This window comes from Saccostrea cucullata, unplaced genomic scaffold (genome assembly GCF_032062105.1).
Source record: "Saccostrea cucullata isolate Sc308-1 unplaced genomic scaffold, CSIRO_AGI_Scuc_v1 ctg652, whole genome shotgun sequence".
In the NCBI taxonomy this organism is placed as follows: domain Eukaryota; kingdom Metazoa; phylum Mollusca; class Bivalvia; order Ostreida; family Ostreidae; genus Saccostrea; species Saccostrea cuccullata.
In genome coordinates this window covers 107,575-123,877 of record NW_026919061.1, presented here as the reverse complement: position 1 = coordinate 123,877, position 16,303 = coordinate 107,575, and the positions used below count along the sequence as shown (strand labels likewise).

General features: G+C 33.8%; 1 protein-coding gene across 1 annotated transcript; it reads right to left on the bottom strand.

Annotated features, from left to right (window-relative positions):
• Positions 1–2,682: 2,682 nt before the first annotated feature.
• Positions 2,683–14,100, bottom strand: LOC134278602 (GRAM domain-containing protein 4-like). The gene is made up of 18 exons (XM_062760904.1): positions 14,002–14,100; positions 13,107–13,245; positions 12,888–12,996; positions 12,339–12,466; positions 11,926–12,061; positions 10,901–10,926; positions 10,659–10,750; positions 10,435–10,526; positions 9,322–9,376; positions 9,035–9,103; positions 8,860–8,903; positions 8,587–8,696; positions 8,227–8,381; positions 6,436–6,595; positions 4,307–4,397; positions 3,851–3,932; positions 3,523–3,585; positions 2,683–3,134 (listed from the first exon to the last, which is right to left on the bottom strand). Exons 1-18 carry the CDS (start codon positions 14,098–14,100, stop codon positions 2,940–2,942), a joined length of 1,845 nt encoding a protein of 614 aa, XP_062616888.1. The 3' UTR covers positions 2,683–2,939.
• Between the last annotated feature and the right edge of the window lie 2,203 nt (positions 14,101–16,303).

Here is a 16,303-nt window from a genome sequence, read left to right as displayed (position 1 = left end):
AATCTCTTCATTTCACTTATTTTGGATCGTTTTCTTGTCTTTACTACAATATAATTTTCTGTGAAAATCTCAGTTTTTAAAATGCAACTCCTATATAAATGTTTGGTCCAATTTTGCTAGGTATTGACTCGCATGTTTCCGACCAATCGTCAGGCCATTGATTTTTGGACTAAAGTATACCATTTTGACAACGGATTACTCCGATTACCTGTAATACAGAGGTCTCATGGCAGATCTGACCTATAGACACGGCATGCTTACTATTCCTAGGCACCTGGTTCCACCGTATCTTTTATTTCTAGGAGTTCATGCCGTTGCCCTGTTCACGATTTGTTTTCTTCGCTGAATTTGGGTATTTGATCACAGATCTTCATCTTCACTTTTTTACAACCGGTAAAACGATGTTGTCATGATAATGTTCATCAATATCTGTAAAATTCTTAGCTGCAGAACTGTTGCTCTCCGAATAAAATGATATTGACAGACCGGAGAGCTACAGTGCCACCCATTGAAGAAACTGTATGTTTATTGCGCACACGGCTCTGGATTAATTGTTCCAAATTCTTACCTCAATTGCCAAAAAAAGCTAGATTTCAAAAAATTCCTTGCTCCTCTATCAAGTACTCTCGTATTTTACATCTGTACGAAGCGCGTTGAACCGAATTATCTTACAAACCAAAATGGCAGTATAAATAGAGGAAATTTTCGACGATCTCAATTTTAGGGCCAGGAGGGCTATTAAAACAATTATAAGGCATGCTTTGTTGTGGAAACAGTGAAAGAATATGTTAAAAACACACGGTTAGTAATATTTTGATATGACAGTTTTAAAAACATGGAGAAATAAATCGAGAAAAAGCGCACTTTTTTGTGCGCAATAAATATACAGTTTTTTTTTTCAATGGGTGGCACTGTAGCTCTCCGGTATGTCAATACCGGGACATATATTTTTTCGGGGAGCTACAGTTCTGCAGCTATAAAATTCTTTAAGATCTACTTCTACAGTTTTGGTCCTGATTTCAGTAAAAATTGATACACAACTAGGCTACACTAAGAAACAAGGGCCTCTTTTGAAGTCATCATTTCACAAGTTCTATGGTCGATACAATGACCTTGTCAGTCGATAAATCTGTCGTTAGATTAAATGCTGATTAATGGACTTCGTCCTATATTTATACACTGAAATTCTATGAATTTTCCATAACATAATAATTATAATTTCCATATCATAACAGGGAGCATTCGGCGGATGTGACCGTTCGGAAGCTTATTCCTCCATGGCAGCTGATCCCGCCTCTGATGTATTTAGAAGTCCGTATTCTTCCCGATTTGCTTCTTTTCAATTTGTAAGCCTTCATTTCCATACCAAGACCAAAATTAATATAAATAGGATTGAAGGTTGAAATCTTTTTTTACATATTGATGTAATATTAAACTTTGTGTTAAAATGTCTGGAAGGATTGCTGTCATATGTAAATATCATATATCTCATTAATTTCTGGAGCGTTGCACATTATTTCAATCTTGCACATGCAAATGTCTACATAAAGTAAGCAGGTATTTTAAAAGGTAGCATTCTTCTCATATTTCTTGTATTTAAAAATTAGTGAAAATTTCAGAATCAAGAAGACAATATCACAAAGTGATGGTATCAGTGAGATTAAATTTGACCGTTTTATTTTAAAGGCAAGGACATAACCTTTTCCCTGGACATTAAGAACAAAAAAAATTACTGTTTCCAATCCATGCGATCCCCACTTCTATTTCAAAAGATTGAACGTTTCCCTTTTTTGCATTAAAAAGTTCTACCATACAGGGCCTATAAGATGATATTACCAAATTGACATAAATAATTTAACTAAAATGGATATTGGCTAATCCAAATATTTTCTCTACTTTTCTGAAATTTTTAGGATATATTAGTTATTTTTTTACGCTTTGTATATTTAGATTTTTCTTATTTTCACTTAGTTGTCACATAAAGATACAAAATGATACAAAAACAAAAAGTTTTGATCGTTTACTAGGATCTAGAAAAAACACTTTTTAGGATTTTTTGGCTCAAATCTCTACTTAAATTGGAAGCTTTTAAAAGCTAACTTAGTTCTAGTTTGTTTAAAAAATCATATCTATTCGACATGTTTTGAAAATTCAGTCCCTTATTATTAATTTTACATACATTTGAAAATTTCTTCAAGTCTTTGATTGTGTAAAAATTATAACTATTATATTCATTGTTCTATAGTAATTTTGAGAGGCGGAAAAGAAGAAATTTCATACGCCACCATTCCGCCAAAAATATAGTCCCTGCTAGTTTTCAAAGGGAATTTACCATTTCTATTGAAAGTTGTACAATTGTGATGAAGAAAGAAAGATATGGTGTTTTGAAATATCTTACACCTAAGTATATGACATATAAGCAAATATACTTTGAATATTTCCTCTAGTCAGAAACGAGAGAAGAGTCTTACCTTAAATACTACAAATAGTGAATTTCAGCAATCTGAGATGAAGATTTGATTGCTGTATGCATTTATGCATTTATTTATTCATTCATAAAAAAACAAAAACATAAAAACAAATTATTTTTAAAGGAAAAAACATGTTACAAAAGATTGATATGTAGAGCACCCATGTGGTACAAAAAATACATGTATTATTCAACATAATTAAGTGTACTGTACACAAGCTATGACTGAAAATGATTATAAATATATAAAAATTATTTTGTAAATATATATATATAATTATTGTACAAAGAAATTGAATAAATCTACATGGCACTTCTGTACTGGAGATGTCATGGAAATTGTAACTAATAAATATCACAATAACGATTCTGAAAATTCATGCTTCATGTAGAATTTGACAACTGTTGCATGGCAATGTTTTCAACATAAAAATGCCATTTTAATTATAAACTTCAAAGTACAGTATATTTAATCAAAATCACTATATTCAGCTGGGAAACTGAAGTTCTGTTTATTTTCTGTCAATCTTACAATATCTAGGCGTGGCGAGGGGGATTCATCCAATGGTATTCCAGTTGCCCATGGCAATTCGTTGTTTATACCGTGTTGTTGTATACTATTGTAAGCATCGTCCCGACTCAGAATACCGCCAAATATAAAACTCTGAAATTAATAAGTTCGCACGTTTTTGCTAATTTCCATTACAAATAAATTGCATATTTTTTCTCTAACATTATAAAACCTGTAGCTCGCTGGTCTGAAAAAAAAAAATTGGGATGGACTATCAGAGACTGGTCATCCATTCCAATTTTTTCAAACCAGTGAGCTAACAGCAATAAAGGCCACTGAATACTTCACAGTAATAATTACTAAAATTATTTCCTGACTCTGAACATTGTCTGTCTTCCTTACTGATACTGTATTCTTACGCCTTATGACAATGTCAAATCAAACCTCCAATCTAATTCTTACAGGATGTGATATGGAAATTGTTCACAAATAGTTATGTTTTCATCTCTCATTTACTTAGTATTTATCCATTGATGCTTACCTTGTCTTTCACCATAACTTCTATTGCCATTCCTGTACCCAGCATAAATTGATATGGTTTAGCCTGGAATATGAAATGAAATTGACCAGATTGTTTTTTTTTTAAATAAGCATGATCCAGGAGATTCTGATTTTGTGTGTGTGTGTGTGTGAGGGCGGTAGTTATTTTAGCACAATTTAAAAAAAAAACTCTTGTTTAAAAATACTCTTGAAAATACCCTATATACAAAATTTCATGCTCGGAAAAAGTCTTATAGTAATATTACACATGTAGCAATTATTTATTAAAATAAAATTAAAATCAGCATATTAACAAAGAAACTACGTACCTTATTTACAGCCTCTACATCAACCAGTGGAATAAGCAGGTTTTCTTTTGTTGGACTGCGTTTTCTTTCAAAACAAAGAAAGCTGTGGACAAAATCAAATCCCAGAATATAATACTATTATGATGGAAAGAATTCATACTTGTGCCCAAAGAAGTATAATACTGTATACAGGGAAATTTTCACCCACGTTTTATTTTCAACCCTTTTGCCCTACTCAGAGATGGGTGAATTTAAAACGGGGCGAATATAATAACACAGTAAATATTTTCTTACACAAAACTGTAACTGGGCGAACTTAAAACGGGGCTAAATCGTATGCAAGAGTGAAAGGGAGAAAATAAAACTGGGCGAAAATAACCCTGTATACAAGTATTACATACACGTACATGAAAACGTTTATAATTTTAGTAAGCAAGCACAAGTTAATTCTATTTCTGGGTTTATAGAAGTGAGCACCTTTTAGTTAAGTAAAGTTTTCCATTTTTAAATGCCCCTATTCCTCTCTTCTCCTTGTTCACCAGTGTACAGCGCCTTCCACCACGCCAACCTGTCAAAGAAGTACATGTGTACTGAAGAAATTTACAGCAACTCCAAAACTGGATTTAAAAAGCAATTGACACAATTGACTTTTTTTTCTCAGTATTTTAATATTTGTTAAACTTTGCCCCTTTCCATTTAAACTGTGAAATCAATGATGCAGTGAAAATAAGTAAAACTAGATATCATTGAGATGGTGGCCATCTCAAAGGGCCCCGCTTTCAACAATGAACATGAAAATGTAAGGTAGTTTAAAAGGGTTTATTTTGAAGAGGAACATTTGTGTAATAAAGTAAAAGTCATTTAGTACGACTTCACAGATATTGTGAATTTACACATATATATCGAAGTTATCTTGTATCCCGTTATATAAATTAACTGGAATTAAGGTGAAAAAACTATGCACCAAACAAAGATTTTAAACAAAGAGGCTAATTCTGAAAGTGACCTAGAAACTTAGACCAAGGTCACTGCACATCCATTGACCAGTGGCATTCTGTGAGTAAAGTATGAGCCAGATTGGGCCAAGGAGAGAGAAGATATGCTATGGACAAGAACAACCAAGGTCACTGCACATCCATTAACCGAGGGCACTCTGTGAGTGAAGTATGAGCCAGTTTGGGCCAAGGAGACAGAAGATATGCGCTGGACAAGGATTTTTCAGATAATTCTGCTATGACCTTGACCTTTGACCTAGAAACATGGTTCAAGGTTACTGCACACCGGTTACCCAAAGGCACTCTGTGGGTGAAGTATGAGACAGATTGGGCTAAGGAGAGAGAAGATATGCTCCGGACAAAGATTTTTCGTATAATTCTGCTTATGACCTTGATCTTTGACCTAGAAACATGGTTCAAGGTCACTGCACACCGGTTACCCAAAGGCACTCTGTGGGTGAAGTATGAGCCAGATTGGGCCAAGGAGACATAAGATATGCTCCAGACAAGGATTTTTCGTATAATTCTGCTATGACCTTGACCTTGACCTAGAAACTTGGTTCAAGGTCACTGCACATCGGTTACCCAAAGGCACTCTGTGGGTGAAGTAAGAGCCAGATTGGGCCAAGGAGAGAGAAGATATGCTCCGGACAAGGATTTTTCGTATAATTCTGCTATGACCTTGACCTTTGACCCAGAAACTTGGTTCAAGGTCACTGCACACCGGTTACCCAAAGGCACTTTGTGGGTGAAGTATGAGCCAGATTGGGCCAAGGAGACATAAGATATGCTCCGGAAAAGGATTTTTCGTATAATTCTGCTATGACCCTGACCTTTGACCTAGAAACTTGGTTCAAGGTCACTGCACACCGGTTACCAAAAGGCACTTTGTGGATAAAGTATGAGCCAGATTGTGCCAAGAAGAGAGAAGATATGCTCCGGACAAGGATTTTTCCTATAATTCTGCTATGACCTTGACCTTTGACCTAGAAACTTGGTTCAAGGTCACTGCACATCGGTTACTCAAAGGCACTCTGTGGGTGAAGTATGAGCCAGATTAGGCCAAGGAGAGAGAAGATATGCTCCGGACAAGGATTTTTCCTATAATTCTGCTATGACCTTGACCTTTGACCTAGAAACTTGGTTCAAGGTCACTGCACACCGGTTACCCAAAGGCACTCTGTGGGTGAAGTATGAGCCAGATTAGGCCAAGGAGAGAGAAGATATGCTCCGGACAAGGATTTTTCATATAATTCTGCTATGACCCTGACCTTTGACCTAAAAACATGGTTCAAGGTCACTGCACACAGGTTACCCAAAGGGACTCTGTGGGTGAAGTATGAGCCAGATTAGGCCAAGGAGAGAGAAGATATGCTCCGGACAGATCTCGGACGGACAGACGGACGGACAGCTAGACGGACGGACGGACAGACTGATCACTATAGGGCGCCCGCCAAGCGGGGCCCTAATGATACATAAATGTTGAAGGAACAATATAAAAAGGTGAAGAGAAGCAAAATGAATTTTAAAAATTAAAAAAGACAATATTTTAAACCAACTCTTAACACACATATACATGTAAAAGCAGCTTTCAGATTTGAATACTGAAACCTTGTAGAGGTACTTCTGAGGATGGCAAACAGAAGAGTTGACAGAAAGATTTGTCTTCCGCTGATAGATCTGCCTCTGTGTGGGGTTCTGGACTTTCCTCTCCTGAGGCAGTATTGGTTGAATGGTCCTCATTCTCCTTATTGGCATCTGACAATACATACTAAAAAGAAGGAATTTTATGCTTTGTTATTACATATAATTTATGAATGCTGCCAGATCAAGTTATATGAATAATTTAAACTGCTAATGGAAAACTAACTCTTGATTTAACAATTACCTATATATTTGTGACAGGGCAGATAATGGATAAAAAAAACCAACGAGAACTTAGAAATAATAATTTGCCATAGTCTGTCCTGCACTGATTGAGGGTTTGGATGAATGCAGGAAGTTTTGAAAAAATAATTTATCGATCTGACCTATGTTGAAGGCCAAGGTATATATATTTTTATGCCCCCCTTCGAAGAAGGGAGGGCATATTGCTTTGCTGCTGTCTGTCGGTCGGTCGGTCGGTCGGTCTGTCGGTCTGTCGGTCCACTTAGTTTCCGTTCATTTTCTTCGCAACCGTTGCACATACTGAAATCAAATTTGGTATACAGATATATCACATGAATATCTAGGTCAAGTTCTGTTTTGGGTACAATGGCACCATTTTTGACAGAGTTATGCCCCTTGGACTGAGAAAAATTTCAATTATTTACAGTTTCCGCTCATTTTCTTTGGAGCCGTTGCACATACTGAAATGAAATTTGGTATACAGATATATCAAATTATTATCTAGGTCAAGTTCTGTTTTGGGTACGATCGATTTATTTTTTGACAGAGTTATGTCACTTGGACTTAAAAAAATTTTAATTATTTGCAGTTTCCGCTCACTTTAGAAAAGTTGCACATACTGAAATCAAATTTGGTATACAGATGTATCACATGAATATCTAAGTCAAGTTCTGTTTTGGGTACAATGGCACCATTTTTGACAGAGTTATGCCCCTTGGACTTAGAAAAATTTCTATTATTTGCAGTTTCTGCTCATTTTCTTTGGAGCCGTTGCAATACTGAAATCAAATTTGGTATACAGATATATCAAATTGATATCTAGGTCAAGTTCTACTTTGGATACGATCACACCATTTTTGAAAGAGTAATGCCCCTTGGACTTAGAAAAATTTCAATTATTTGCAGTTTCCGCTCATTTTCTTTAGAACAGTTGCACATACTGAAATGAAATTTGGTATACAGATATATCACATGAATATCTAGGTCAAGTTGTATTTTGGGTACAATGGCACCATTTTTGACAGAGTTATGCCCCTTGGACTTAGAAAAATTTCTATTATTTGCAGTTTCCGCTCATTTTCTTTGGAGCTGTTGCACATACTGAAATCAAATTTGGTATACAGATATATCAAATTAATATCTATTAATTTAAGTTCTATTTTGGATACTATCACACCATTTTTGAAAGAGTTATGCCCCTTGGAGTTTGAAAAAAATCCAATTATTTGCAGTTTTCGTTCATTTTCTTTGCACTCGTTGCATATACTGAGATGAAATTTAATATACAGATTTATCAGATGAATATCTAGGTCAAGTTCTGTTTTGGGTAGATGGTGCCATATATAATATATGTTTTACAAACATCTCTTGTTTGAGATATGTTGCAAAAAGTGGTGACAATAGCTTGGTGTGACAGACTATAATAAAAAAAAAACACAAAAAAGAAAGGCAGTAAAAGTCATATTTTTAACAAAATAATATCAAGGACTTTATCAGCATTCTAGCCCCTATAACCTTGTCTATCTGTGACTGGATGTGTGTCTTTTGCCATTCCTCTTTTGTCGGAAGAGCCTTCCACAGTCTATAAACTGAATCATATCTTCTTTTAACTCTTGGAAATTTGTAGTAAATATAGTCAACTAAAAAGAGCTTTATTCCCATATTGAGACCTGAAAAATATGAAGAAGTTGCATTTTAGCTATTTTCCTACTACAAATGGTAACAAGATGCTGAACATCCAATCGGTCGACTTTTTAACAATAAGAAACTTGCCAAAGAATTCAATCATTAATTTTAAATAATACAACTTTAAAAAAAAAATAATGATAGATCCTTGAAAATTCTGTTGAGTTGATAACTGATAGAAAATCTCACCCATAATACAAAGCAACAAGTCGAAGTCCATCACTGCAGACATGACTAGACAACCACAGAGACCCAGAAACACACGCTGAGCAGCTGGTCGGTATCTCCATGTTAGAACACTGGACCAATCAAAAATTAAATGAACATAAAATATTAGAATAAATGTTCCTGGTCTCTTAAATTGTATATTAAATAATCACTAGTGTAAGTCTTTTTAACAACTTTTTTCATTTTTACTTGTAATAGTTAAATAATGATTCATCATTCTGATGTAGTGAATACCTTTCAATCTTCTCTAGACTATCTGCAGCTTTACCAAGGAAATCCTATGTTTGGAAACAGGAAGACATTTTAAATATGTTTCATGAATTTCCTTCATGATGTGTATCCGAGTCATTAAAATATCCAGATAATTTCAGTAATACTTATTAGTATAATGACTGAACAATTTCCTGACCTGTACTTTCTTGGCTACCTCTACAACCACATTAATCTTGTCTGATAGTCCTAAAGGTGGCTCTTCTTTCTAAACATCAGAAAAGAAAACTAGAAAAATGGTACCTGTTTAAAACACTAATTGCAGTTTTAAAAAAGATATTCAAAATGTACATTTGTGGATTTTTGATCTGTGGATAACATAAGATGGAAAATCAAAAGTGTTGTACATTTCAATCTCAAGGTCCTAAATTTTATGGGCATTGAACTTAAACAGAAATTCTAATCAAAGAATTTGATATTGCTTACTTTTGTTTTGTTTACTTCTTCTCTGTCCAGAAAATTAAACTTGATTTTGATTCCTCTAAAAGTACAGCAGCAACAATGTTACAAAGTAGTAGTAACTGAAACTTGAATATTTGGTCAAAAGTCCATGTCATCTTTATAACATACATATAATTATATATGTAATATCTTCAAGCTGTGTGAAAATAAAACGTTTCAGTGTATTCTGATGGGTCATGATATTGGCAAATTATAAAAGAACTGATCCTAAAATAATTTAAAAAGTAATGTATAACATTGGAGCTGATTTGGAATTTTACTTAGACATGTGAACTTTTAAGCCCCATAGATAACTTGTGTACTTACAAGCTCTATACATAGCTGATGAACTTACCATCTCTATAGGTAACTGATGAACTTACAATCTCTATAGGTAACTGATGACTTATAATCTCAATGAATAAGTGATGAACTTATTAGCTCAATAGATAAGTGATGACTTATAATCTCAATAGATAAGTGATGAACTTAAGGGCTTTATGATGAATTTAATCTCGTACCAACCCGTATTTATATCCCAATAGATGTTTAAAAATGATACCTTTATATACTTATATTTACATTTGTGACGCGCGTTATTGACGTCATACTTTATATCACATGCCTGATCGTATTTATAGTTATACTTTTTCAACATTTGCAAATGTAAATATATGAAACTGATGACTTATATAATTTATATAGGAAACTGATGACTTACCCAACTGATGAACTGTATGGAATCCACTCTGTAGATAACTGATGAACTTACAAGCTCTATGGTAACTGATGAACTTAACTATGACATCACAGAGAAATTACGATACATGAACATTTATCCATAAGCACAGCTTTACATGTACCTTATGAACTTAAAAGCTCTTTAAATAAATGATGAACTTAAAAACTCTGTAGATAAATGATAAATTTTAAGTTTTATAGATGATTTTTGCAGTTAAAAGCTCTGTGGATCAATAATCAACGTGGAAGCTCTGAAGTTAATGGAAAAAATTGAACCTTTATGTTTTATGAAAGCACGCACAAGCTCTGTAGATAACTGATGCATTTATCAGCTCTGTCTATTTTTTATGAACTTACAAGCTCTGAAGATAGCTGATGAAGTGTCTGAAGATGAGACATAACAAGAACAGCTGTACAGCCCTTCCCTGCCAGACAGCATACATGTAAACCTACAGTGATGAGCAAGCATGATGACAGTTCCTAGATTAGGATTTAACTTTATTAATAAAATAATATGTCGTATCATTTTCTTCACATTAAAACTTGGAGATGTTCATGTACGTTTTAGAGTAGAAATTTACCATGAAGACTACTAGCGTATAAGCTGACGTCTCCCAGTGGAAGAGACTCTTTATTCCTTTTATTGTGCTGATGTATGGCTTTATAGCTGTGCCTGTGAAATTGCAAAACAATATTCATGCAATCAACACCTTTATATTACTTTGGAAGAGAATTTTGTCTTACTTTTATAATTGATGTTAAATTTTCTTCCAGATTGAAATAGAAATGATATTTGTAAGTTAACTTTTTTAAAAATACTTACTAAACCTTTTGACATTCTCTTTTAAACTGAAAGAAGTGAAATTGTCATCAATGTCAGGTATATAACAAATTAAACAACTCTTTGGCCCAAATATTTCTAAGCAGATCAAAATACAAGTATTGAAAATTTAATGGAGCAAATACACATATTATTGAATCAATAGTCATTTGTGTAAGAAGATGTGATGTTGACTTGTGTCCCAAATCTACATTGTGATGTTGACTTGTGTCCTATACCTACACTGTGATATTGACTTGTGTCCTATACCTACATTGTGATGTTGACTTGTATCCTATATCTACATTATGATGTTTACTTGTGTCTTATACCTACATTGTGATGTTGACTTGTATCCTACATCTTACACATACACTGTGATGTTGACTTGTATCCTATATCTACATTGTGATACTGTATTGACTTGTATCCTACACATACATTGTGATGTTGACTTGTATCCTATATCTACATTGTGATATTAACTTGTATCCTACACATACATTGTGATGTTGACTTGTATCCTTTACCAACATTGTGATATTGACATGTATCCTACAAATACATTGTGATATTGTCTTGTATCCTTTACCTACATTCTGATATTGAATTGTATCTTACACATACATTGTGATGTTGACTTGTATCCTATATCTACATTGTGATATTGACTTGTATCCTACACATACATTGTGATGTTGACTTGTGTTTTAAACCTTCATAGTGATGTTGATTTCTGTCCTATATACATTGTTGTGTTCTAAGCAAAATAATGTTGACTTGTGTCCTATACTTACATTGTGATGTTGACTTGACTTCTATACCTACATTGTGATGTTGACTTGAGTTCTATACCTACATTGTGATGTTGACTTGAGTTCTATACCTACATTTTGATGTTGACTTGCATTTAAACCTACATAGTGATGTTGATTTTTGTCCTATATACATTGTTGTGTTCTAAGAAAAATAATGTTGACTTGTGTCCTATAATTACATTGTGATGTTGACTTGTGTCCTATAATTACATTGTGATGTTGACTTGTTTGTCCTTTTCTTCCTCTGATGACTCCACTGGAGTGTCGGGGGAGAAATCATCTGCAATGTCGTACAAAGAACGAACCACTCTCTCCATTATTCTCGTTGGAAGATTTCCTTTCTTCTCTAAAGAAAACAAATAAATTTAATAGTAGACAATCAGATAACATCAAAAAGAATATTTTTATTGGTAGAAAATATTTTTTTTATTTTATGTATCTCATTTACTCTTTTTTCCCTTTAAATATTTACTAAGTATTTTCTCCTATATAATGATAAATCATGACAAAGGGAGAGGGCTGAAATAGGCTTTGCCTGGTGCCCAATCCTATTCATTTATGTGAATAAAATTTTGAATAAATAAAGAAAAAATAAATAAATCATGACATAATGATACATTTACCTTGTATAGCACTTGTTTTGCTTGATCTGTGTTCTGCCTTCCCCTTTTTCTTACTTTCACTTCCCATTCTTTTTAAATCTGTCGTAGAGGTAGCCTCGGTGGAAGAATGAAGAATGAAATCGCTGTGTCTGAAACGATTTTATTTTTTCACTTTCAGATTCTTTTTTAATTCAAGAGACCATACATTGTCAAAAGGGTAAAATTCCATAAATTGTGATCAATATACAATGTAGCACTCTTCAAATGACTTCAAAGCATTTCTTTCATTTTAATACTCATGTATACAGGGAAATTTTTGCCCCCGTTTTATTTTCGCCCCTTTTGCCCTGCCCTCATTTGGGCAAATTTAAAATGGGGCCAATTCAAACACTAAAGTATAATTTTATCAACGAAACTATGACTGGCCAAATTTAAAACGGGGCAAAATTTTTTGCAAGAGCGAAAAGACGAAAATAACCTTGAATACAGTATATAGTTTTTTATAATGATGGATAGTCCATCTAGCTTTTGAGAAGAAATGGTGTGTAAAATACCAAGTGAGTGCTTTACTTTTTTGAGGTTATCATCAGTTGAAGATCCTTGTTTTTTCTCTTTTCTGCTTTGAGTTCATCTTCCAGCCTCCTAAATGAGTCCTCAGAAAACTTCTTCAACTTTTTGGCTAATTAATATTAAAAAAAGAGTAAAAAAATATGAAAAAATTTAACTTGAATATTAAAGACTTTTTTCTTAAAACAAAAATCTCTAGAACATTGTTGGATATTGACATACCAAGTTGCTCTTTTTCAATCATTGCAGCTTCTAACTGTTCTTGAAGCTGAAGTAGCTGAATTTCATAGACTTCTTTTTCACATTCTGATGTAAACCCCGTGTTTCTGTTTTTTCCATCTTCTTCCACAATATCATAGGTCTAGATAAAGAAAACATTTTAACAGAAACATCTTTTTTTTTTAAATCAATCATGGAATACTTTTGACATTTTTCAATCCACATTTCATTTCAATCTCATTTTATTAATGAGTATTACCTGAATAATGTGGGAGAAGTTTTGTGAAGGGTCCTTTATTGCTATTATTTAAGTTGTGCACTTATTGGAAATGGGTAGATTGATTTAATAATCTTTGGGAAGGAAAGCTTATGTAAAAGAATGGCTGTTGATTTTAGGATATATGTAATTTTTTTTTTCAAATGAAATCTCTTCATCATTAATATTTTTACTGGTGAAGACTTGATCATATTACTATATACAAAATAGATTCTACTGCTCAATGGAAGTTATATGCACTGGAGCTTCAGAAAACATACATCAATTCAATGTGCATGGTTAACAGGAAAAATTATTAACAAGGTATTCTTTTCATAATTTTTTTCATGTAAATATTTCCTGTAGGCTACATTTTTTGTTTAACTAAGTTTGTTATACCCTATATACATGTATTCACAATGTTCAGTGCATGAAGTTATAGCTGTCTTAAACAATAATTTTAGATTAGCATTATTTGTTGTGTTTTATGGGCTATAAATGTCATACACTTTGAAAATTTTCATTTTGGCAATAAACATATCCAGAATATATAATTATATATATGGAATAACTTTTGGTAAGAATTTTTCTGCAGATACCTTTTCATTGATCCCCAAGAAGTTAAGGAACAGACCTACATACAGTGACATCACAATGGTATACATAGTTAGAATGATCTAACTTTGTTCCCGTTGTGGCCTGGTACAAGCCGGCGGACTTCCCGGGTCTACTTTCAAACATTGTTGTATTTCATTACAAAATTAACTGCGACATTCCGTGTAATTATTACAGATATGCGTCGGTATTGTTTTCTTGCTGCAAAAAGTGTATTGCATTGAATTCATGATAATCATGTGATCAGGATAAACATCGGATGTTTTTGTTCGGTCTGTAAATAGAAGAAACCATATCGAAATTGCAAGACCCGGAAAAAATTAAATGCAGTTTAAATGCAAATGTTTCAGTCAAAAATAATGTTCACGCTAAAGCAGATAGACATTTTAAATACATGTAGATGTAAATATATTTGAAAGATCTCAAGGCTTGTAGCTGCAGGTTTAAAATCCTTTACCTTTAAATGCTGTACTTAATTAAAAGTGGTTTGTTAAATTGAGATGTATAAGAAGGATGCATGACGCTGCACAAGTTACAGAATAAGCACAAATCATATAGTAGATTTATACAGTATGACTTTAAATCATCAAAATGCTTTACATAGAAGGAATCCTTTTCTGGTGACTGGATTTGTACAATATTTTATAGGTAAAAAAAAAAGATTGAAAAAAATAGATCAACTGTTCTCGGATTTCAGAGGATTCCAGTATTTTGTGCTTGTACTATCATTCATATTGTTAGACACATATTGACTTATTCTTGATTTACTTGGCCGAACGAAATGCATGAAACCTGCAGAACACCACAACAAATAGATCAAACTAACCCTCTTTTAAATAATTTATGAACAAATAATTTTAAAATTCAGAAATTAAAAAAAACCCTCACCTGAAAAGAGCAAAAAGCAAATCATGACAATATGAATCTCCATATTACTTTGATGATCATTATTATTATAAAGAGACAAAAAGTGAAAATCAGCTCATTATCTCTAACAGGATAAACATCGGATATTGACTATGTATACCGACCATTTTATGACAGGGTCATACACATTCTACCAGACCACTGATGTAGAGATTTGCAAATATGATTTATGCATAATATTGATAAAAAAAAATGGCTTTTTATCTCACCTGAGATGAAGGCTCAAGTGAGCTTTTCTGATCAAAATTTGTACGTCGTCTGTCGTCGTTGTCGTTGTTGTCGTCGTAAACTTTTCACATTTTCATCTTCTTCTCAAGAACCACCGGGCCAATTTCAACCAAACTTGCTACAAAGTATTCTTGGGTAAAGGGGATTCAAGTTTGTTCAAATGAAGGGCCAAGCCCTTTTCCAAGGGGAGATAATTATGAATTAGAGAAAAATTAATGGCATTTTTAAAAAATCTTCTCAAGAACCACAGGGCCAGGAAAGATGAAACTCATGTGGAATCATCCTCAGGTAGTGTAGATTCAAGTTTGTTCAAATCATGACTCCCGGGGGTAGGGTGGGGCCAAAATGGCCGATCAAAGTTTTACATAGGAATATATAGGAGAAATCTTTAAAAATCTTCTACTCAAGAACCACTAGGCCAGGAAAGATGAAACTCATGTGGAATCATCCTCAGGTAGTGTAGATTCAAGTTTGTTCAAATCATAACCCCCGGGGGTAGGGTGAGGCCAAAATGGCCGATCAAAGTTTTACCTATGAATATATAGGAAAAAATCTTTAAAAATCTTCTTCTCAAGACTCACTAGGCCAGGAAAGATGAAACTCGTGTGGAATCATCTTCAGGTAGTGTAGATACAAATTTGTTCAAATCATGACTCCCGGGGCTAGGGTGGGGCCAAAATGGCCGATCAGTGTTTTACATAGGAATATATAGGGAAAACCTTATAAAGTTTTCTTCTCAAGAACCACTAGGCCAGGAAAGATGAAACTCCTGTGGAATCATCCCCAGGTAATGTAGATTCAAGTTTGTTCAAATCATGACCCCCGGGGGTACTTTGGGGCAAAATGGCCGATAAAAGTTTTACATAGGAATATACATGTATAGGGAAACCTTTTAAAATCTTCTTTTCAAGTACTTCAAAGTCATGCTTAGTGATATTTATAGGTAATAATCCTCAGCTAGTGTAGATTCTAGTTTGTTCAAACCATGATCCCCTGGGGGTTAAATTTCAAGCCCCCCCCCCCCAACGTACCTCAGTAAACTTTCAGTTCTGATCTGATATGTGCTTTTTCCTAGCCAATTGCTCAGGTGAGCGATGTGGCCCCTGGGCCTCTTGTTGAAATATAATATCTCCAGTGAGCTTGTATCATCTTTCAATGTTTGAGTGGCCTTTAC

Coding starts and splice junctions, on each gene's coding strand:
- LOC134278602 (XM_062760904.1), bottom strand. CDS start 14,100: ATGTTTGAAAGTAGACCCGGGAAGTCCGCCGGCTTGTACCAGGCCACA. Junction 12,467..12,887: donor CTGATGATAACCTCAAAAAA/GTAAAGCACTCA, acceptor AAATCGTTTCAG/ACACAGCGATTTCATTCTTC. Junction 12,062..12,338: donor CAAAACAAGTGCTATACAAG/GTAAATGTATCA, acceptor TGTTTTCTTTAG/AGAAGAAAGGAAATCTTCCA.